This window comes from Macrobrachium rosenbergii, chromosome 5 (assembly GCF_040412425.1).
Source record: "Macrobrachium rosenbergii isolate ZJJX-2024 chromosome 5, ASM4041242v1, whole genome shotgun sequence".
Lineage (NCBI taxonomy): Eukaryota > Metazoa > Arthropoda > Malacostraca > Decapoda > Palaemonidae > Macrobrachium > Macrobrachium rosenbergii.
The window spans coordinates 66860900-66885696 of NC_089745.1; the positions used below are offsets into that span (position 1 = coordinate 66860900).

Consider the following 24797-nt stretch of genomic DNA (forward strand, 5'->3'; position numbering starts at 1 on the left):
CACACACAAACATATATATATATATATATATATATATATATATATATATATATATATATATATATATATATATATATATATATATATATATATATATATATATGTGTGTGTGTGTGTGTGTGTGTGTGTGTGTGTGTGACGTGACGTTACATGACATGTTAACCTCTTACGAAGAGATTCTACTGAATTCAGAATTCACTGGCATCGTTTTCATGTACAGTACGTCATAATTCTCTATCCAGTGAAGTGTACTGTACATACAAAATTAACGATAATTAAAACTTGGTAATGAAAACGAAAAATGCTAATTTCAAGATGTAGGATAAAGTACGTCTAATACTCGAACAAACGACGTCAGTAAAAGTCAACCAGTGTTCAGCTCCTACCTAGAAGCAAATTGCCTACCCTCTCCCCCTCCGCTGTATTTGTGTTTGTATGCAACGTATCAAAGACGTAAATTTTTAAAATCACGCAGATAGCCTTTCATTGACATGCTTGATGGCGTTTTCAGGCGTGTACGCAATGGCGAGTAGCTACGCCGGTACTGGAGATTGAATTATACATAGCCTACTCATAAGCAGTAAAATTTTGTCATGTAGCAATACAACTGATATAGCTTTTGGACTGAGAGGAATAAACTAATATTTCAATAAACTTTCCGTAATCCTCATTGTGTGGCTAGAGAGAAAAGTATGAAAACGATTCTTCACGTGACTTGAAATTTGTCATTTTGCCGCGCGCTAGTCTGCCGCAGTGTGTTACATGTGGGTCCTGCGTTAACAGCTGGGTTTAGAGAGAGAGAGAGAGAGAGAGAGAGAGAGAGAGAGAGAGAGAGAGAGAGAGAGAGAGAGAGAGAGAGAGAGAGGTGTCTCACACACTTAGACGAATCACGTTAGTGAGGCATGGTGGCAGGATTTGCCAAGGTCGGCTTTCACTGATCATCGAGTATGAGTCACAAGGAACAGGACACCGACACTTTTCTACAGAATTTTACTGAGTTACCAAATCAGAAACTAATACAAGAAACTTTACTTTTAGAAGAAGTGAGTTACAGTTTTATATAAGACTTTCCATATACTGATAAAAAGTAGAAAAATTTCTAATTAAAGCAACACTAGGTCCCGCTGACAATGTCTGCAAAATGCAGACTTGGCATGTTTTGTCCCTTTACGGCTTCTTGAGTTTATTTTCCACGCTCTTTTGTACAAACTAAGTTCTCCTACACGCCATTAAATACCACTTCCTTTGAGGTCATAACACCGACCCTGTCATTGTTCCCCTGAAAGTAGTAAATTAGATTTTCTCGCTAATCCGTACGTCTTGTTGTGATGTTAAGAGCTTTAGAGCCACATATTTGGTAGGGTCTTTTTTTCAATCTCCATAATCGCTCTAGGTTCGTATAATCTTTCAGCATCGTGACATGTTTCGGTATGTGCTTTACCCCAGGGATCTCGGACACTGTGACCCTTCGGATATTACAGGCAAAAGGTTAAAAACCTCATTTTAAATCAAAATCGTAATTTTTACTAGCAATCAACGCGGTTCTATCAGTGATATGGAGTTTCTCCTTTGACGACACGCCCTTAAAATCTCTGTGCTTTGGGATATATGAAATGTTCTCATACAAAAACGTAATGTTATATATATATATATATATATATATATATATATATATATATATATATATATATATATATATATATATATATATATATATATCCCGTTTAATAACAAATGTTCAACAGATGTCAGTATTTCTTTTTAAATGTAATATTTCTCGATTTTGTGAAGTTTGCTTCTGAATTAGTTTATCAACTGTGGCACTCGAGTATTTCTTCTTTTGTTTTCTAGACATTATGTTCCTGTATTGCTTTAATGTGACAGTATTTTCATAACGTTCTTTTATAACGACAAGCAGACACTTCAACTTCCGCTGAGCTATTCTCATCCAAATTACACTCGGTCACTTCTACCAAATTTAATCTGTCCTTATGTTTTGGGGCTTACATTTTTAATGATCAAGATTAGTACATGGAGCAAGTCCCAACACACCACTTTATTATCCTTTTTAGGTCGGCCACACACGTGCAGTTTTAACTGACAGTTATGACTGTTCAGTTATAACTGACGTCAGTTAAAAATGAAATGCACACACACACACACAGTTCAATCCCTCAGTTTTTACCATGGATTCCGAGGAGTACGATCTTGCCGCTCTCGTTGTATGCTTTGTAATGCTACAAACAAATAGAAAAAAGAGAACTAAAATGCGTAAACAGTGGTGCAAAAAGTGGTTACGAAGGCGAAATCAATGTTCTGATATTAAATTATTAAAGGAATTAAGTGAAGAACCAATTGATTTTTCACATATATTTTCATCTTGTTAAACATTGTTATTGATTACAATAACCGCGATAAAAAAAACTGGCCTTTTATGGCCTATGACATTTTCGATTAATTTTCATATAATTTCACTGTCCTGAAAGCCATTTCTCATCTTGTAGGCCTACATTTATATTGCAAACATTGGGGTCTTTAGATGTTCAGTCACTGATAACACCACGGAATCTTCAGTAAAGTCACTGCATCAGACTTTACGCGGTCAATTATTTAATTGAAATTTAAAGGAAATGCCATTTTCGGTAATATTTATTTTTAGCAGCCTTTTTAACTATTATATAAATTTTGTTTGTAAAGGTAATGTTGCCTAACTATGGTAATACTTTTGCTTTTGTACAATGAACTTTCATAGTTTGTGTTTGAGGTTCCATAGTGGGGGTACACTAGAGAACAGATTTCTTTACTCAAATATACTTTAAATCACATGTATGTATTAATAGATGTACACACACATAAGCACGCAAATTTATGTGCGCGCGTGTGTATGTATATATATGTATATGTATATATATGTGTGTGTGTGTGTGCGTATGTATGTTTATGTAAATACGCATATTTAGTTAGTTATCATTTAGTGGCAGCAATGCATTCATTTGTAAAGTTTCTATATTGCTGTTTTCTGTCATTATTAGTATTTTACAGTTTATATGTAAAGAGTTACCCAAGAAACAAGGAAGGTTTATTAGTGCCACAGGCAAGGTTCAGATCAATAGAGTTCAATGAATCCAACAATCACTTCGTTTTGTTTACGTGCCATCTCAACAAACTGCACTCACCACTACCACCTGTAGAAATGAGAAATTGAGAACTGTACAGTTACGAATCCCCACACACGCTCAGTTTAGTAACTCCTTTCAGTTAAAAATATGGAACATTGCATTTGTCTCAGTTTAACTGTACAGTTTTGTTGAACTGACGAAATGAGCAACTGAGATACCCACACACGTGCAGTTTTAACTGACAGTTATAACTGAACAGTTATAACTGTCAGTTAAAACTGCACGTGTGTGGCCGGCCTAACACACTGATATGTGTCTGCTTCTGGATTCAGTTTATACTTCATATAACTGAAATTTAATGGCAGTAGCTCTCATCCCGTGGTGGTTGGGGGTTACCACCTATACATGGAGCTTTGCATGTGGAACCGTAAATAATAACTTTTCTCCACGCATGACAAGCTAAAAGGAGGACTAAAATCTTCATCATACATTTTGGACACTGGAGTATTGGGTGACTCGTTTACACAGGGAAAGAATTTTAGAAATACATTCCCTGGATACTTCATACAGCACTTAGTTCGTACGCGCGAGAAAACAACACTTACAACATTATCACCTTAGTACCACTAACCCATAAAGAAAAAATTCTCAAACCACCAATTATCACCTGTGGTAACGACCGTAAACAGCGCCACGTCCCCCTCTCCCGCTCAGCTGATCATTAGTTGTTTTCTCGCGCTCCCTGATAAAGGGTTTCTCGGCTTCGCTTCACTTGCAACTTAAGGATTACCTTATTCCTGTTTTGTCACCTGCTTTATTTTTGGATGCTTATTCCCAATATGGATTCGAAGGATTATCGTCACAGGACTTTGACAAGTGTGACTCCAGACGCAGCTGTAAAAATTGCAAGACTCGGATGAGTAGCCTGTCTAATGATAGACATTCTATTTGTAATTCTTGTATTGTAGGGGGCATTGTACGGAGAGTAAGAAATGTGCCGATTGTGAACAATGGTCATCTGATGAGTTTGCCAGATATGTCAAACATCAAAAATCTCTAGTGCAAAAACGAAAATCTAAAGCTAAGACGGCTGCTATTCAAGGGGTTATCGAGGAGCCCTTAACCGAACCTTCTCCGGGTAATAGCAATGATGTTGTAAATGTTGCAGATGCTTCCGGTGAGCACCTGTCAAAATCTGATATAATTGATCTTATTAATAAATCAGTCAGTCAATTTTCTGCATCTTTTTCGGATCAGATTGCTGAATCGATGCAGATGTCTTTTATTGAATTAGGCAATCTTTTAGATAGAAGATTAGGGACTGAAGATGATGTTGTTTGTACCACTAACCCTTCTTTTTCAGACATTCCCCCGACTGCCTCGGTCTGCCATTCCTCTAATAAAGGAATTAATGATCCGCCTCTGCTTAACCCCCGAGAAGTGTCATGTCGGCATGGGGGGGAACCAGTTGGCCCGGTGCAGTCGGGTATTTCTTTTTCCCCTGATATTATTAATTGTATTGATTTTGTTAAAGCTAGGCAATTAGGTTTAAATATTCCTGAGCAAGTAGCTCAACTTGTTTATTCTCAGCGATCTGACGTGCGTCATGGTTCAGGTGTCGCATCTCAGGGTTTGCCGTGCAGTATAGATGCGAATCTTGATGGGTCAGTTTCTCAGGGTCATGGTGATGGTGTTTTTCCTCCGCAAGGTGTTGGGTCGTCGCAGGTTTCTCCTGCACCTGTGGTTTCGCAGGTTCGTCCTGTCATTAGGTTGTCGCAAGATATTCTTGCTTCTGGGAGTTCGCAGGTTCCACCTGTGTCCGGTTTGTTGCAGGCTCTCCCTGCGCTGGGTTGTTCGCAGGCTTTGCCTTCGTCTGGGATTGTGAAGAGTCAGTCCACCTCTGCGATTTTGGTGTCGGGTTCATTGTCTGGGTCTTCGCAAGGTGTTCCTGCTTCAGATATTTTGCAGTCTCACTCTTCCGCTTCTTTTTGCAGAGTTCAGCTGCTCCTTGTCATTCGCAGCTTCATCCCTCGTCTGGTGAGAGTAGTTCGCAGATTCCTTCTGCTTCTACTTCTGTCCCTTTGTCTTCGCTGGGTTCTTCACTTTCTTCTCAGGCTCCTGGGTGTTCGTGAGATTCGACCTTTCCTCCTCCTCCTCAGAAGTCGGTTGGGTTTGATTTTTCTAATTTTCAGTCTGTTTCTAATGAGGATGATGTAATTGGGGATTCTGGTTCTGATTCCCCACTGACGAGGTTTTTAAGTACCTAACTGGGCTTTCCATTCCAGAATCCATTCCGGAACCTTCCAATCCTCCAGTAAAAGGTTGGTGCCTTAGAGAAGATTTATTCCTCCAAGGTTAAGGAGGGTAAATCAGAGCATAGAGTCAATCTTTACGATAGAATTTCGGAGGTTATCCAAGATGTTAGAAATAGATTTCAATCTCTCACTATCGGAAGGTAAGGTTTCACTTTGTCCTCTTCCTCATAAGAAGAAATTATATTTAGCTCGGATTCGCCTGATCTTGCGGGTTCTCCCAAACCTAACGTAGCTTTAGGTAGGCTTTCGGCCCCTGTTTCCTCAGAAGAGGTCTTTGAGCATCTCAGTATGATGAATGTTCCGATTAGAATCTTTAGGTCGTCACCAGCTGGAAAATAATTTTTTTTTCTGGCTCCTTTCCACTCTCCTTAACTTCATTAAAGAATCGGGGTCCCTCCGGATCCCTCGATCTTTGAGGCTCTCATTCAGTCTTTTTCCATTTCTCTAGTTAATTCCTCCAATATTGCTGCCTCTATCGCTACCTTCCTTCAAGTCAAGAGAAGGGAAGGTATCTTATCTCATTTGCCTCCGCATGTACAACAATTCCAAAAGACCCAATTATTGTCCTCCCCCTTAGCAGGTCAGGATTTATTTGAGCAAGAGACTCTAGAAAGAGTCATTAGTGAAGTTAAAGATGACTCCACTACTTCAGCCCAGTTAGCTATTTCTAAGGCGGTCAAACTGCCCTCTTTTTCTTCAGCCAGGTTCCTCCGGAAGGCCTCTTCTGGTGGTTCTGGGGTTAATGTCGGCGCCTCTACTTCTGGCTCCGGTAGAGGTAGGGGCTCTTATCGAGGCGGAAAATCTAATTTTGTCAATAAGCGTGCGGCTTCTCCAGCGCCGCAGGCCCCTCCTGCGAAATCTCCCCGTGGGCGATCTCCTAGAGGACGGGGTTTTCGCCGCTAGGAGTCATTCCCTTGTCCGGTTCAGATTGGCGGCTGTCTGTCCCTTCACTGGACATCTTGGAGGGACAAAGGTGTAGACTCGTGGGTGGTGGAAGTCCTCAGGGAGGGGTATGCGATTCCTTTCCACACCCCTCCCCCTCTCTCTGGGACTCCCATCACCCTCGATTCGTATTCCCCTCTTTCCATCAGAGGGATAGCGCTGGAGGAGGAGATCCGAGCTCTTCAGCAGAAGGGTGCGATCGAGCCCGCGTCTCCGTCTCCAGGCTATTACAGCCGCATGTTCGTGGTGCCCAAGGCGACCGGAGGATGGAGACCCATTATCGATCTCTCCATCCTAAACACCTTTATTGTAAAGACCAAATTTCATATGGAGACTACCCAGTCTGTCCTTCAGTCCATAGATCTGAAGGACGCCTACCTTCAGATTCCTATTCGTCCATCTTCACGCAAGTTCCTCCGCTTCGTAGCTGGAGGCAGGGCTTGGCAATTCAAAGTCCTGTGTTTTGGTCTTACTACGGCACCTCAGGTGTTCACGAGGATAATGGCTCCTGTATCTGCTCTTCTCCACCAGGCCGGAGTAAGGATACTCCGGTACCTGGACGATTGGCTGGTTCTGGCTTCTTCGAAGGAAGCAATGATCCGGGCAAGGGACCTGGTAATAGACCTGTGTCAGACTCTCGGAATTGTTATAAATTTCGAGAAGTCCAATCTGACACCCTCTCAATCTATGACTTACCTGGGGATCAGGTTGGAGTCCTCGATTTTGAGGCTTTCCCGACTCCCTTGAGGGTAGAAAGGTTCTTCTCAATAGCAGAAGAATTTCTATCCTCAAGGGAGCAATCTGCGGCATTTTGGAGGGTTCTCTTGGGCCATCTGTCTTCTCTGGCCCATCTAGTTCCTGGAGCTCAGCTTTGCATGAGGGCACTCCAACTGGCTCTCAGGAGGAGCTGGGACTTCGACGACGACTCTGTCCTGATCCCTTGGGACTCGGCTTGTCATGACGACCTTCTCTGGTGGATGGAAGAGGATCGTCTTGCATCAGGAATCTCTCTCGTGACCTCCCCACCAGAGCTTCTGTTTTGGTCCGACGCCTCGGACGTGGGTTGGGGCGCAAATCTGACGAACCAATTCGCCTCAGGGATTTGGTCCAGCGAGGAATCCGCCCTATCCATCAATGCAAGGGAGCTGATTGAGGTGGAGAGGGGTCTTCACTTTTTTCAAGATTTGCTCAAGAGCCGAACGGTGGGTGTCTTCTCGGACAACACGACAGCAATCTCGTTTTTGAGACATCAGGGGGGGACCCGCTCAGTTGTTCTCAACGATATAGCTCAGAGAATCTTGAGATGGACGGAGACCTTGCAGATCTCTCTCCGCCCTCAGTTTGTTATGGGTCGCTGCAACGTGATTGCAGATGCTCTCTCAAGACCCAACCAAATCATAGGGTCAGAATGGACGCTGGGCATGGAAGTTTTCAACAAGCTAAGGAGGAGATGGCCAGTGAACATAGACCTGTTTGAAACATCGCTAAATCACCGTTGCGATGCTTATATTGCGCCAACCTCGGACCCTATGGCTGTGGGGTGGATGCGATGTTATACCCGTGGGACAATCTTCAGGCTTACGCTTTTCCCCTTTTGCAATGATCCGCCAGGTGATCAACAAGCTGAAGTCTTCCACCAACTGTCAGCTAACTCTAATTGTTCCACTATGGCTTCAAAGGAGTGGTTCCCAGATTTGATGGAACACCTTCTGGAACCACCTGTTCCTCTTCCACCCAGACGGAACCTTCTTCGTCAACCTCATGTGCACAGGTTCCACAGAAATCCCCAAATGCTTCGTCTTCATGCGTGTCGACTCTCCAGCGATTCGCGAGAGCCTCAGGGTTCTCTTCTAGAGTGGCTAAGGTCCTTAGCCACTGCAGAAGAAAATCTTCTTTAGCTTCTTATCAATCTAAGTGGAAAGTCTATAGAGGTTGGTGCACGAAGCAAGGACATTCTATTTCGCGTCATTCCATTCCTAAGGTTATGGAATTCTTTCTGTGGTTATGGGAGCATCGTCATTTCTCTGTCCCTACCATTAAGGCTTACAGGTCTATGCTTTCAGCAGTTTTTAGATTTAAACTACCCTCCATCAGCTCAGACCTGGCCATCAGAGATCTCATTAAAGCCTTTGAGATCCAAGCTCCTAAGAAGGCTTCCTCCTTCCCTTCTTGGGATCTTAATGTGGTTTTGCAAGACCTCATGTCTTCTAAATATGAACCCTTGGCATCAAAGGACCTAAGGATCATGAAGAAGGTCCTCTTTTTAGTAGCCTTAGCCACAGCTAAAAAGGTCTGTGAGCTCCAAGCCCTTTCCTCTTCGGTCCCTTCCTCAGGAGAGGATTTAGTTCTCTCTTATGTCTCCCACTTCATGGCGAAGACGGAATCGGCTAGTAAGCCTGTTCCCAGGTCTTTTATCCTGAAGTCCCTCAGAGACTTTGCAGGTGATCTCCCTGAGGGTTCACTTCTTTGTCCAGTTAGGGCATTGTCTATTTATCTAGACAGGACTAAGGACCTCGTCCCGCGTCCAAGTGTCCTATTTATTTCTCCTAAGAGACCCAGGAAGAGCATTTCCAAAAATGCCATTTCTTTCTTCCTGAGAGAAGTTATTTCTGGTGCTGGAGCACTGGGAGGTGTAGGGGGTCCTCCTCCCAGGGCCCACAGCATTAGATCTATAGCCACTAGTGCGGCTTTTCTTAAGAATTGTTCTATCTCTAGGGTGCTGGAGGCCGCATCCTGGAGATCCAATTCTGTCTTTTCTCTATTTTATTTTAAAGATATTTCATGCAGTTTAGATGGTTGTTCCTCTTTGGGACCTTTTGTTGCTGCGGGTCAGGTCATTAATTAATTAACTCATTATTTATTTTATATATTTATATGGTTAAATATATATTTTAAAAATTATTATATTTATGTTCTGATTGATTAATAAGCAATTTATTAGGTTAAGACATTAACTTCATTATTGCAATTTCCCGCAGTATGTTTGGGTTAAGTTCTCGAGTCCCTGGCAGGGCGAGACTAACTTGACATGACTAGACTGTTCTCATATAAGAGCAAAGTGGATGTAGGGCTATGTTGCCTCCACACTCTTATCCCTGAGACTCATATAAGAGCAAAGTGATGATGTTGCCTCCACACTCTTATCCCTGAGACGTCAGACCTTCGCATACCTGACCTCCATGAGTCAGCAGAACTCTGAGTCTAGGTGAGTACGCAGCTTCCTTCTATTCTTACCAAGTCAATGAGTAGAATAGTTGGATAGGTCACTAATCAACCTCTAGTACGATCGATCCCACCTCCAGTAAAATTTGGGAATCGTGCTGTATGAAGTATCCAGGGAATGTATTTTGAAATGGAATTTTCATTCTAAAATTAATTTCAATATACTTACCTGGATACTTCATACATCCCACCCACCTCCCCACTCTCAATGTGGGGATTACTGATGATCAGCTGAGCGGGGGAGGGGGACGTGGCGCTGTTTACCAGTCGTTACCACAGGTGATAATTGGTGGTTTGAGAATTTTTTCTTTATGGGTTAGTGGTACTAAGGTGATAATGTTGTAAGTGTTGTTTTCTCGTGCGTGCGAACTAAGTGCTGTATGAAGTATCCAGGTAAGTATATTGAAATTAATTTTAGAATGAAAATTCCTGCTGAAAGAGATAGTACTTTATCTCACATTATCGGATCATATGTGTAATAAGTTAGATTCAAGAATCTATTTGGAGGATACTCAATTTATTGTATCTTATTATCTGGATTCATAGACAACTACGGTTACAGTCAGACATATAATTTTTGTTACTTAGGAACACTCATTTTAGAAATTTTGACAGATAAATATGGTACTTTGCTAAGGAAAATTTTGCTAACGCAACAAGGTCTTGATGCTCTACGATCTGCAAGAAGGGGCTCTGTATCCCTTAACTGTCTAAATTGACAGCCTCCTGTCACGGCTCAAAAAAGGAAAAATTCGGTAATCACAGGAACAGAGGAGCTGAGAGGATCACATCTCATGGACATCTGGTTCATTCAAAGTCCAAGTTGACAGTAACAGAGCAGAAGTTTACATCTGGTAGAATGTCATGAGCCTCTTTTGCTATGTCTGAAACCTTAAACATTTTAATTACATGCGCTTTTATTTAGAAATCCAATGAGCTGAATATGTGAGAGAGGTGCGAAATAATGAGCAGGAAGACAAGTACTGCTGGTTTATTGATGAAAACGAGCTGCTTGTAAAGCGGGATGGGGACTTCTGCGTAGTTCGCAGAGACCGCTGGTACAAAGATTTACAGGTGACCTGAGGTCAAACTAATTCCTTACAAAAACAGGACAGGTTCATACAGAGAACATGGTGATCAACAATGTCTGACACATAAATAACTCGTTACTTGTACATAAAACATGATTGTTAAGAAAGACAACATATATACAGGTTACAATTATGATAAATATATATTCCAATCGACCTTAGGTCGAAAAGGCACCGCACAAAACAGGATGTTCTCTACAGAGAACACGTTGAGTGGGGAATTTACAATACTCCCCCCCCAAAAGACGGAGACAACGTCTGATTAAACCAGGTATCTGCTGGGGCGACGAAGGGGGCCTCTCTTTCTCGATGTCAACTGGAGAGGGCGGTCGCCTTCCCAGGAAGTACCAGGGTAGCTGGTACTTCCAGTTTTCAGAGGAGCAACAAGCCATGAGGGACGCCTTCAGAGACCTGTGGAACCTTTCCACCATTCCGTTGGCTGCGGGGTTGTAGGCGGTGGTGCTGTGGTGAGTGGTCCCCATTAGATGTGCCAGGGCAGTCCACAGCTCGGACAGGAAAGCGGGTCCCCTGTCTGTCGTTATGTCATCTGGGACACCGAACCGGCTGATCCAGTTGGAGAGGAGGGCTTCCTCGCATGCACTGGAGGTGGCTTCTTCCATGGGTATAGCTTCGGGCCACCTGGTGAAGCAGTCGACAACTGTCAGAAGGTACCTGGCTCCTCCTGATTGGGAAAGAGGTCCTACTACGTCGATATGGATGTGTCCAAAGCGTCTCTATGGCTGGGGGAATTCGTCCACTCCCAATTCTGTGTGCTGACCCACTCTGCTTGTTTGACACTGCATACATCGTCTTGCCCAGGCCGTCGCGTCTTTCCGTATGCCGTGCCAGACGAACTTCTCCATCAGCAGTCTGGCTGCTTTCCTTCCGGAGGGGTGGGATAGGCTGTGGATGATGTTGAAGACCAGCCGACGTCTGGAGGCGGGTACCAGGGGAAAGGGGTGTCAGGTACTGACATCGCTCAGTAATGTTGATCCTCCCAAGCCAAAGGGCACGTCCTTCCACTTCAGCGATGTGATGGCTGTACGGTAGGCTGGGTCTCAGGGTCAGCAGCTTGTTCGCGGGCGAGGTCCTCGTAATCGATCGCGAGCTGTATGGGATTGATTTCGATCCTTGAGAGGGTGTCGGCTACCAGGGTCTTCCTGCCGGGGAGGTATTTGATGGTGCAGGTGAACTACATGATGGCTACGAGGTGTCGCTGCTGCCTAGAGGACCATGTGTCGCCCAGCTTCGTGAAGTGGACCAGCGGCTGGTGGTCAGTCCAAATTGTGAAGGGCATCCCCTCCAGGAGGAACTTGAAGTGCTGTACCGCCTGGTATGCTGCGAAGAGTTCTCAGTCGAAGGTGCTGTAGTGGGACCTGGCAGGGTAGCCTCCTACTGAAGAAGGCGATGGGCTGAGGGGTCCCTCTGATGACCTGCTCCAGGACTGCTCTGCAGGTGACGTTGCTGGCGTCTGTCGTCAGCTGGAGGGGAATGCTGGGGTCCTGGTGGGCCAAAGATGTTGCTTTGGCGAGGGCAGCCTTCATCAGGAGGAAAGCCTTCTGCTGGTCGGGGCCCCACACTAAGGTCTTTGGACGTCCCTTCAGGACCTCTGTCGGGGGGGGGGCATGGTGTGAGCAATCCCCAGGATGAATCTTCTGTAGTAGTTGACCAACCCGAGGAATTCTTGTATGGTCCTGATGGAGGTTGGGGTGGGGAACTTCTCGACGAATTGGACCTTCAATGTCATTGGGTGGACGCCTTCCAGGGATATCTCGTGACCCAGGAACTCCACCTTATCGACTCTGAAGGTGCATTTGTCAAACCTGACAAAGAGGCCACTTTCCTGCAGGCGCTGCAGGACCTTCCAGATGTGTCACAGGTGTTCCTCCCGGGACCTGGAAAAGATTAGGATATCGTCGACGTAGCAGACGCAGAAGTCCAGGTCACCCAGGATGCTGTCCATCAATCTCTGGAAGGTCGCGCCTGCATTCCTCATGCCAAAGGTGGAGAAGGCGAAGACGTAGGACCCGAAGGGCATGACGATGGCGGTTTTGGGGATGACCTCCAGCGTTACTGGGACCTGAAAGTAAGGTTTGTTCATGAGAATTACCTGTCAGATATATGTATAGCTGTATTCTCCGAATCCGACAGAATTTAAAAAACTCGCGGCACACGCAGTGTGGCCAGGTGGTTAGTACCCATTCCCGCCGCTGGGAGGCGGGTATCGGGAACCATTCCCATTTTCTATTCAGATTTTCTCTGTCGCCGGTACTGTCAACATCTGTTTTCAGTACCTCCGTCTTTGGATTTTGTAAACTCGTTATTTTCCACATAAGTATTCTCTTTGACTTTTGGTTTTTGACTTTGGATTGTGGATTGGCATACGCTTTTGTGGACTGTTTTTGGATTTGCTTTTGATTACTCTTTGGATGATGTCTGGCTCTAGTTCTGCTAGCTTTAGAGTATGTTGTGTGAATGAGTGTAAGGTGAGGCTACCGAAGGCTTCGGTAGATCCTCACTCTGTTTGCATGAGGTGTAGGGGGCATGTTTGCTTGATTAATGATCGCTGCAAGGAGTGTGAGACTTTGTCGGATGCAAGCTGGAAGGTTTATGATTACTATGTACGCAAGTTGGAGCGTGATAGGATCAGAAGGTCTTCCTCCAGGAGTGCTTGTAAGAGTCAGGGTATTAATTCCTCTCCTGATAACCCAATTGTAGACATAGTATCACCTATCCCTGTGGTTTTGCCTTCGGTCCCTGAGGTTGTGTCTGCGGAGGGTATGGCCCTGACGGAGATTATGAACACCATCCGTGCTCTGGAATCGAAAGTGACATCGCTTCAAAGTGCAGTGAAGTGTAGTGATCCCCCAAGTGTTGTGGAGGGGGCGTCAGATCAGCCCCATAACACTTCTAGGCCTGGACCTCTGTCAGACTCCCAGGACTCAGGGAGAGGGCAAGTCGAAAGCCGCAAGAGGGTTACGGGGGCTTCGCACCGATCTGGCGTTCCTTCGGCAGGACCTGTTGTCGCTTCCCAGGCTGCCAAGGATCGTGCGCTTGCACATATCCTGAAGGACTGCTTCTCGTCCTCCGAGGCGTCCTCCCCGCGCAAGGGGTGGAGCTCTCAGAAGGACTCTCGTCCGCTGAAGAGAAGCTTCAGAGAGGAGGACGCTTCACGTCCTCTTTCTCAAGGCCTTGTTTCACCGTCATCTGGGTGTTTTGACGCTTTCCCGCCACAGAAGAGGACCAGGACGTCTTCAGAGGAGGACGTTTTTGAGCGCCCCAGTCGCTCCAGGGAGAGAGCTGTTTTAGCTCCCGTCTTCTCACAGGATCAGCTCTTCCCCCCGAGAAGGAGACCTCTCCCTCCAAGAGAATTCTGCTGGACATGCAGCGTCAGTTGGCTTCTCTCCTTGCTGAGAGGGAAGCAGAGCCGCGTCGTCGACGCAAGGACTCGAGGCTGCCTGTTAAGAGGTCCAGAAAGTCACCCTCTCCTGCGCCTTTTTCGTCATCTCCGTCACCTCCTTCGTCTCCCCGTCGTATTCACCGCTCGCTGGATCACCATCGTGACGTTCGTCTGCAGCATGACGCTCCGCAAGCAGCTATCCTGGACGCCTCTGTAGCTGCTTGTCAGGACGCTCCTCTCGCTACCGTGCAGGACACTCGGCTGGACGCTCGGCTGGACGCTCGGCTGGACGCTAGGCTGGACGCTCGTCAGGACGCTCGTCGGGACGCCTCTTTGGTTGCTCGACGTGACGCTTCAGAGCAATCAAATACTGCGGGGAAAAGAAGATCCCTTCTGCGTGTTGGACCGCAAGGCCTTCGTTCTCCCAAGGTCTTGGGAGACTCTCTGGTTTCTCCCATTGAAGAGGAGAAGTCTCTGAGTCAGAGCCTGCAGACCTTGAGCAACCCCTGCTTCCTCATCTACCGACTACCAGGTGTTAGCCGGTCTTCTCAAGGACTTGTTTGGTGACAAGTTCAAACCCTCGGCCCCTCTCTCTCCTCCTTCGCAGTTAGCTTCGTCCAAGACGAGGAGAGCGCCGGGGTTTGTTAAGATGACTTCATCTCTGGCTACGAAGAAGGCCTTCAAGAAGGTTAACACCTCGATGGAGGAAAGGAAGACCCAAGGCAAGACTTCTTTTGCCCTGCCTCCATCCAAGCTTAGCGGCAAGGCAGGTATGTGGTACGAGACCGGAGAGGACGTCGGCTCAAGAGTTCCTTCGTCGTCCCAAGGAGATTTCGCCAGCTTAGTCGACGCACCTAGAAGGTCCCTCCTGTCTGCAGCCAAGGTGTCGTGGACTATGTCGGAGATGGATCACCATTTGAAGGGACTATTCCGAACCATGGAGGTCTTCAATTTCCTGGACTGGTGTTTGGGAGCTTTGGATGTCAAGCTTAGAAGTCCCGACTCGATCAGCCTGGGGGAGCTGTCCAGCGTGTTGAACTGCATGGACAAGGCCGTCAGGGATGGCTCAGAGGAACTGGCTTCCCACTTTTGTATGGGCCTCTTGAAGAAGAGGGCCTTGTACTGTAACTTTACTGCAAAATCCGTTTCTCCGTCACAGAGGGCAGAATTGCTGTTCGCCCCGTTGTCGAGCCATCTCTTCCCCCAGTCTTTAATCAAGGATCTCGCCGCTAGCTTGAAGGAGAAGGCCACTCAAGACCTCTTGGCCCACTCGTCAAGACGCCCGGCAGTCCCTTCGACGTCGTCGTCGGGTCAGACCTCCAAGAAGAAGAAGCCCTTTCGTGGAGGAGCTTCTTCCTCGAGATCGTCTCCCCGAGGAAGAGGTTTTTCCAGAGGCGGAGCCCCACCTAAACCTAGGGGCAAGAAGTGATTTGCAGCTCCTCCAGACACCTGTAGGAGCCAGGCTTCTTTCGTTTGCGGGAGCCTGGAGAGAAAGAGGGGCGGACACCTGGTCCCTCGAAGTTATCGAGAGAGGATACAAGATCCCCTTTCTCGACACGCCACCTCTGTGCACGTCGCCCAAGGATCTGTCGCCCTCCTACCATCAAGAGAAGCAACAGATCCTTTTCGAGCTATCAGAGCAAATGCTCGAAAAAAGAGCTGTGGAGCAAGTCCTGGAGCTGGACTCCCCAGGATTCTACAACCGACTGTTCCTAGTTCGAAGCAGTCGGGAGGATGGAGACCAGTCTAGATGTCAGCAGACTGAACCGCCAGTGGTGAAGGAAAAGTTCACGATGGAGACGTCCCAGTCTGTTCTAGGAGCATTAAGACCAGGAGATTGGATGGTCTCTCTGGACCTACAGGACGCCTACTTTCACGTCCCCATACATCCCCAGTCGAGGAAGTACCTGAGGTTTGTACTAGGGGGACGAGTATTCCAATTCAGAGCTCTTTGCTTCAGGCTAAGCACAGCCCCCATGGTCTTCACGCTCATCATGAGGAATGTGGCGAGATGGCTTCACTTGGCGGGTATTCGTATCTCGCTTTACCTGGACGATTGGCTCATCCGAGCCTCTTCACAGTCAAAGTGTCTTGAGGACCTGAAATCGACTTTGGAGTTGACGAAGTCCCTAGGACTTCTAGTGAACGAAGAAAAGTCCCATCTGATCCTGACGCAGTCCATCATGTATCTGGGGATTCAGATGGATTCAGTGGCTTTTCAAGCTTTTCCATCCCAGGAACGTCAGCAGCAATGCTTAGGAAAAGTCTCATACTTCTTAGGGAAGGAAACATGCTCGGTGAGGGAATGGATGAGTTTGCTGGGGACCATTTCCTCGCTGGAGAAGTTTGTTTCCCTGGGAAGACTACATCTCAGACCGCTCCAGTTTTTCCTGGCAGAAAACTGGATAGACAAGGAGGATCTAGAGGAGTCCCTGAAGATCTCTCCCGTTGTCAAGAATCACCTGAGGTGGTGGCTCGACCCCTCGAGGTTGGCAGAAGGGGTTTCTCTACGCCTTCAGAGCCCCGACCTAGTGTTGTTTTCCGACGCGTCCAGGGAGGGATGGGGAGCAACACTAGGAGGGGAGGAAGTGTCAGGCACCTGGAGAGGGGAACAGGTGTCCTGGCACATCAATCTCAAGGAGTTAGGGGCAATCCTGCTGGCCCTGAAATTCTTCGAGAGCCAAGTGTCAGGCCGAGTGGTGCAAGTAAACTCGGACAACACCACAGCCCTGGCATACCTCAAGAAACAGGGAGGAACTCACTCCCGGTCCCTGTTCGTCCTAGCGAAGGAAATCCTGCTTTGGGCCCATGCTCGGGGGATCACGATCCTTACGAGGTTCGTGGCAGGAGTGGAGAATATCCGCGCGGACCTTCTCAGTCGGCAGCGTCAACTTCTGCCGACCGAGTGGACCCTTCACGAGGAGGTGTGTCAGGAGCTGTGGAGGTTATGGGAACGTCCCTTGGTGGATCTCTTCGTGACGTCAAGGACAAAGAGGCTTCCTCTCTACTGCTCTCCCGTACTAGATCCAGGAGCAGTAGCAGTAGATGCCCTCCTCTGGGACTGGAAGGGAATGGATCTCTATGCCTTTCCTCCCTTCAAGATTCTGGGAGGTAATCAGGAAGAAGTTCGCAGTTCGGAAGGGACGGGAATGACGTTGATCGCCCCCTTTTGGCCAGCAGCAGAATGGTTCACAGAGGTCATGGCCTTCCTGGTGGACTTCCCAAGGACGCTTCCCCTGAGAGTAGATCTGCTCAGGCAGCCCCATTTCGAAAGGTACCACAAAAACCTCCCCGCTCTGAGTCTAACTGCATTCAGACTATTGCGAAGTTGGCAAGAGCGAGGGGTTTTTCGAGAGCAGTGGCAAGTGCTATCGCCAGCGCCAGGAGACCCTCCTCCAATGTGGTATACCAATCTAAGTGGGCCAATTTCAGGAAATGGTGCAGAAGCAAGGGGATTTCCTCAACCACGACCTCTGTGCCGCAGATAGCAGACTTCCTGCTTCATCTTCGGGAGAAGGAAAAGCTGGCAGTCTCGACAATTAAAGGCTATAGAAGTATGCTGTCGGCAGTCTTCAGACATAGAGGTCTAGACTTAGCCGACAACAAGGATCTTCACGATCTCTTGAGATCCTTTGAGACTGTTAAGGTACCTCAGCCCAGGACGCCTTCCTGGAACCTGGATGTCGTTCTAAAATTTTTAATGTCAGATACATTTGAGCCTCTTTCTTTGGCATCTCTCAAGAATGTGACATGGAAGGCTATTTTCCTAACTGCTCTGGCGACGGCGAAGAGAGTTAGTGAAGTTCAAGCCATCAGCAAGCACATAGGCTTTAGAGGGCTCAATGCCGTATGCTCCCTAAGCCCTATGTTCCTCGCAAAGAACAAAAATCCTTCAAACCCTTGGCCCAAGAGTTTTGAGATCAAGGGTATGACAGAAATTTTTGGGCAAGAGTCAGAGAGAGTCCTGTGCCCTGTCAGGGCTCTCAAATTCTACCTAGTCAGGACGAAAGGAAGTCAAGGCCCGTTGGACAATCTGTGGTGTTCTGTTAGAAGACCTGACTTGCCGATGTCCAAGAATGCTCTGGCATTCTTTTAAGAAGTACAATCAAAGAGGCTCATTCTACCTGCCAAGACAGCAACATGAGACTTCTGAAAGTCAAGGCTCTTGAAGTAAGAGCCATTGCGACTTCGGTGGCTTTCCAGAAGAACATGTCCCTTAATGATCTTCTGGGTACCACCTTCTGGCGAAGCAATTCAGTGTTCGCTTCACATTACTTGCGGGACGTGAAGACGACTTACGAAGACTGCTCTTCGCTAGGACCATACGTTTCCGCAGACGCAATGTTGGGGGCAGAGAGCAATACTCATCCTATCCTTTAGAGGTTAGGAAGTATTTTTTAATCTTGTTTTTTGTGTTTTTGGTTGTTGGGTTGGCCACCGGAGGTGGACGTCCCAGTCATTAGCCTATGTTAGGTTTAATGACATAGACAGGCTCGGTCAGGTGGTTGGTCGTTGCTCCTTTTGCCCTCTCAGTATGGTCTTATGATCTAGTCCCATTGTGGTCACGCCCCTGTGGACAGATCATCTAGAACTCACCAGCTATATAGGTCACTACCTTGCTGGAGACTCTAGTAAAGCAGAAGCAGGCTTGGGTGACAGTAACCACGAAGTCAGCTATGCTAACAGGTAAGGAACCAAGGTGTCAATTGCCTACATTTATTTGTTTCCTAAATCCTATTCTGTCTCTTCCCACCTCCAATGGTGGGACTCAGCTATATATATATATCTGACAGGTAAGTCTCATGAACAAAATGATATTTTAATGATAAAATAAAGTTTGTTCATACTTACCTGGCAGATATATATAATCATAGTGCCCACCCACCTCCCCTCAGGAGACAGTGGCACTAGAAAATCTGAATAGAAAATGGGAATGGTTCCCGATACCCGCCTCCCAGCGGCGGAATGGGTACTAACCACCTGGCCACACTGCGTGTGCCGCGAGTTTTTGAAATTCTGTCGGATTCGGAGAATACAGCTATATATATATCTGCCAGGTAAGTATGAACAAACTTTATTTTATCATTAAAATATCATTTTTAGTAGGTCCATTTTGGAGAATATCCTGGCCCCGTGGAAAGAGGCCATCAGGTCCTGCATGTTCGGCAGGGTGTAGTGGTCCGGTTCTGGTGCCAGGTTCAGCCGCCTGTAGTTGCCGCAGGGCCTCCAGGTGCCGTCCGCTTTCTACACCATGTGAAGAGGGGAGGCCCACGGGCTGGGAGCCTTTCTGCATATGCCTATCCTTTCCATCTCTGCGAAGGCCTTTTTGGCCTCCTGAAGGCGCTGGAGGGGAAGCTATCGGAACTTTGCGTGCGTTGGGGGCCCTTCGTCTTGATATAGTGGTATATCCTGTGTTTGGCTGGAGTCCCAGGCATCTGGCAGAGCTTGGGTTTGAAGACCTCTGGGAACTCCTTCAGGAGGGAACCATACTGGTGGGGCGCGGTGGAACAGATGGTGGGTTCCCTGGGGCCTGGCAGGACTGGGTGTCCAGCAGGCGTTTGTGGCCGACGTCAACTGCTAGACTGAAGTGGGCGAGGAAATCTGCCCCAAGGAGTGGAGTCCTGACGTCTGCGATGGTGAACTCCCAGCTGTACCTCCGGCCTAGGATGGAGATCGACAGGAGCTTGGTGCTGTAGGAGAGGGTGGGGGACCCGTTTGCGGCCATCAGGCAGGTAGTCGGGTCCGGCGGTCGTCTGCAGTCCTCTCCTGAAGGTGGAAACACCGAACACATGGCTCCAGTGTCGACCAACACCATCCTGCTGGAGATTGTGTCGCGGACATAGAACCCTAATAATAAGGGGCCCCTGGGTGTTTTTGTTGTTGCTGCCATGGCGGCCTGTGGGGTTGGCCGCTGCCTCCTCCGTTTTTTGAAGGGAAGGAAGGGCAGGGGCTTCACACCTCCGAGTGGCTCTCCCAAACCTCTGGTGGAAGTAGCATAGTCCCGGCCCATCCCTCTTCTGCTGGTGGGACGACCTTTTCTACTCAATGAAGTTGACGGGCTCTGTGGTGGGGTCCTCCGGCAGGAGGCAGTTGGCAGAGTATGAGGGCGTGGTCGCCCGCTTGGCTGCCTTCGTGGAGTCCATCAGCTGCGGTGCCAACCTGATTAGGTCCTCGATTGGCAGGGTGTAAACGTCTATGATCTGCCCACGGACCTCCGGCAGTAGCTGCCGCAGGAAGATCTCCCTCAACAGACTGATTTCCTTGAGCCTGCCATTGCTGTCAGTCTCAGGGAGGAGGAGGTTCTGGAGGGCATGCCACACTTCCAAGAGGTTTCCCTCCTGCCGGGGGTTGAGGGTGAGGTTGAGGGCATGGGCAGCTCTCTCGGAGACTGGCAGGGAACAGGTCTCGACAAGAGTGGATTTCAGTTCTTGGAAGGTGGCGGGGACCGACGTCGTCACCAACCAAGGGGCGATCTTTTTATATATCTCCTCTGGGAGGGTGTTAATGGCGATGTCCACCTTCAACACCTCATCAGTCAGGCCTGCTATTCTGAATTACCCCTCAAGCCTGTAGAACCAAGACGCTGTGTTCTCCCTGGTGAATGGCGGCAGCCTTATGTTAAGGGCCGCCTTTGGTTGGTCCGTCAGGGGGGCCATCGCGTAGGGTGGTGGTACCGGTGTGAAGGTGCACGCAGGAGGGGGTTGCGAGAGGGAGGTGTCTGCCTCCGAGAGGTTCGCGGTAATTTGTACGTGGTAGGGAATGTCTCCGTCCATGCTCTTTTCATGCTCTCACTTGGAGTGTGTGTGGGAACACTCACGCCGTGTGGGTCCGTTAATGGCTTCCAGGAACCACTCTGGGGGTCACCACTGTGAGAGAGGTGCAAAATAATGAGCAGGAAAACAAGTACTGCTGGTTTATTGATGAAAACAAGCTGCTTATAAAGCAGGATGCGGACGTCTGCATAGTTTGCAGAGACCTCTGGTACAAAGATTTACAGGTGACTTCAGGTCAAACTAATTCCTTACAAAAACAGGACAGGTTCATACGGAGAACATAGTGATCAACAATGTCTGATACATAACATAAATAATTTGTTACTTGTACAGTACATAAAACATGACTGTTTAGAAAGACAACATATATACAGGTTACAATTACAATGATAAATATATATTCCGATCGACCTTAGGTTATTGAAAAGGCACTGAAGAAAAAGGGATGTTCTCTACTGACAATGTGTTGAGCGGGGACTTTACAAATAAACCTGCCTAAAGCACAGCCAAAAGAAGGATGTAATTCCTGAAGGACTGACCAATTAGTTATTGATTATACAATATATAATCATGTAATATATATATATATATCTTTGTGGTTTTTAGGCAAGCAATTGCATATCAAAACGTACTGAAAAAGATGCAAAAATATTTTATTATGACATTGGTGACCTGCTGACGAGGGTCGGTTAACGCCCGAACACTTTATTAGAGCGCGTAGTTAGTCTGTTAGGGGTGTGGATTAGGTTCATTGGGCCAAGCCTTAGTCGCCGTTTGGGTCCATTAATGGCTTCCAGGAACAACTCCGGGGGTCACCACTGTGAGAGAGAGGTGCGAAATAATGAGCAGGGAGACAAACACTGCTGATTTTTTGATAAAAATTAGCTGCTTATAAAGCGGGATGCGGACATCTGTGTAGTGTGCAGAGACTGCTGGTACAAAGATTTACAGGTGACCTGAGGTCAAACTAGTTCCTTGAAAAACAGGACAGGTTCATACAGAGAACATAGTGGTAAACAATGTCTGACATACGAAATAAATAAGTTGTTACTTGTACATAATACATGACTGCTTGGAAAGACAATATATACATAGTTTATAATTGTGATGATATAAATATATATTCCGCTCAACCTTAGATCGTGGAAAGGTACCACAGAAAACGGGATGTTCTCCATAGAGAATGCGTTGAGTGGTGACTTTACAGGTTTTCCTTGTGCATGAGTATGAAGAAAGATGACTGGGGCCAAGCAAGGGTAAGCTATCCCTAAAGTGACTAATATGGGTAAACTCTCCCCATATTGAGAAAGGAAAGATAAGCAATGCCAATGCAGGTGAAACAAAAACATGCATCCTAAATCAAAAAGTAAGCTAGAAAATGTTAACATCTTTGCCTAACGAAACCTGACAGTGGACTGTGCACTAACTAATGCATTCTAGCCTACAGGGTGCAGTGCCTAACATTGATTGGGTTAGCATACCCTCTGGCCCTCCCCTAACAAACCTAACCTCACCCTGGACACTATGTCCTACCCTAATTGGATCCTTCCCAGCCATCTTGTTTACACTTGTTTACATGTAGATAAGAACTACTTTGGTTACTTGCTCATATTCTTGAAAAGATGTCGAAAAAAATGAGAAAATGTGCTTGAGTGAAGCCATGCTCTGTTGTTTCCCATGGATATCTCACTCCTTGTCTTAGTTGTACTATTCATTCATTTGTCTATTAAATTTGTGTTGCATATCAGAGGTCAACAATACAGCACTAATGTTACAAATTCAATAAATATGAAAACTATTAAATTTATTGTATATACTTTATAAATCATAAGACTTTAGGTATGCTTGGTGATTTTTCTAACATTTATTTTCAGTTAAGTGTTGGCACTATCAAAATGTCATTGATAACACTGTACAGAGATGCTACAAATATTAAAATAACTCGCCGACTGAAGAAAGCATTCCCCAAAATCACTGATGTACAAGAAGAGATTTGTTACTACATCAAGACTTCTAGTGACATTGGTGAATGGTAAGTAAAATGTTTTGCCAGTATCTGTTTGTGCAAAAATTTACTGCTGCAGTTAACATTCAGTAAACTTTTAACTTATATTTACCACAATTTTACAGTTATGCTAATTTATGAAAGTCGTCGTCTTTGGTATGACTACATAAAAAAAAAAATACTCTAATTCTAGGAGGAACAATTTGTTCCACCTAAATTACCACAATACTATTAAACAAATAAAACAGACATGCTGTGGCAAGGTGGCACGACAAAATGATTAAATTTTCGGGAAAAAGTTCTTTCCTGCTTGTATCTGCAAGTGAAAAAAACCCTTGAAAGCTAACTGACTGATATTTTGTGTCTTTACCTTTGTTAATATACATAACTTGGGCTATGCATATTTGTAGACTGTACCATGTTCACTGTGCCTTTTACAGTATATAAAATTCAATTATCTGATTGATTAGTAAGTCTGTTGGCATTACAGCTGATATTTAATTTATTAAACACAATAGGTAATGACAAATAAACATATCCTAAAGTTTTCCCAGAAACAGATACTCTAAACCTACCATGAAGAAGGACAGTTAAATCTCATCCTAAATTCTTGTAAACTTCTGTCATTTAAGGGAAATTTAAAGTATTTTCCTTAAAATTAGTTTTAATTTTTTTATTACATAGGAACCATTGCAATCCCTATCCCTACAGCCAAAGATAATGATTTATGCAATCTACACACAACAATTATGGTCACTGATAAAGAAATGCCGATACTTTAAAGTTTCAACCGTCAAGTTTTCCTCTATGAAGCAGTCAGCAGTCTTCACAAAAACGTGTTAGTCTTGTGTAGCCACATATTTTATAAAGGATTATTTCTCTTGTTTTTTTATCTGAATATTTCCATGGGTGTTTAGAATTTAAGTTTAGTCTCCTTTGTAGTCTCCTTTGTATTGATCAAATTTTAAAGCACATTATTATTACAGGTATTATTGTTAGCCAACTGTGATCAGTGTTGGAAAAGCAGAATGCTACAAGGCCATGGGCTTAGAAATAATGCTGTCCAGTATGGAAAAGAAATGCATAAGTAAAAAATAAACTATATACTGTTTATAAATATCAAAGAACAATAAATAACAATCAAACAATGAAAAGAGATTAACGAAACTTGCTTAAAAAACAGCATTTACAACCAGCTTGAACTAACAAAGTACCAATGATTTATCTGTTAAACTAACAAGAACATTCCATGGTTGGGTCCAGCTTGACCAAAACTTCCACAAAACCAGAGAAAAGCAAGACTCAGAATTACAACAGTAACAACATCTGGAATTCTAAAAGAAATCTATATGGTAAACAAAATATTGTCAATGAAAAATCTGGGTGGGGATACACTGTCCTAGACACTACAGTCATACTTTGGGTTTTATTAGGGCTCTACTTTATTGCCTAAAATTTCAGCTTAACCTCCTTTAAGAGAATCATTGCGTAACCTCAATTAAGAGAATCATTGACCACGGGTGTATAATTAGGAGATGTAACCATTGAAAATGAGTGGCATAATTTTTAAGCCAAACAACTTATTGTGTGTATATAAAAAAAATGGACTGGAATACTAACCTGAAGAATACCAAAGATTACATTTTCTGTAATAAATATGATGCCTATCAATAATTAACCCTTGCAGGCTATTAGAGATTCATATCAACAACTACCCCTTGCTCACTATTAAAGATTCAGTAGTAATGCAAACAATGCAAAGAAATGCTTTAGATGCTTAAACCTGACACCAAGTACAGTAATTATTCTTAATTCTTAGTAATGGAATGCATACAGTTGGGTTTCATGCACCTGCAACTGATGAATAAAATAATGAGTACATATGTTTCATAGAGAGGAGGAAATTATTTCTACTGATGATACTGACTTC

The 24797-nt window shown here is 45.5% G+C and overlaps 1 protein-coding gene and 1 long non-coding RNA gene across 4 annotated transcripts in view; one reads left to right on the forward strand and one right to left on the reverse strand.

Moving 5' to 3' along the window:
- The window catches only part of LOC136838874 (uncharacterized), a 530691-nt gene that overhangs the window by 146602 nt on the left and 359292 nt on the right, over window positions 1-24797 (reverse strand). The window lies entirely within an intron of this gene.
- Pfas (phosphoribosylformylglycinamidine synthase) overlaps window positions 1-24797 on the forward strand; it is a 205416-nt gene that overhangs the window by 5405 nt on the left and 175214 nt on the right. For 2 of the 3 annotated variants that reach the window (XM_067104532.1, XM_067104534.1), the window contains exon 2: window positions 22737-22894. In XM_067104532.1, coding sequence (XP_066960633.1) covers window positions 22758-22894 — 137 coding nt within the window. In that variant the 5' untranslated portion in view covers window positions 22737-22757. Of the gene's footprint in view, window positions 1-9972; window positions 9992-22736; window positions 22895-24797 lie in introns of those variants that run through there. The other variant, XM_067104533.1, reaches the window with a different exon arrangement.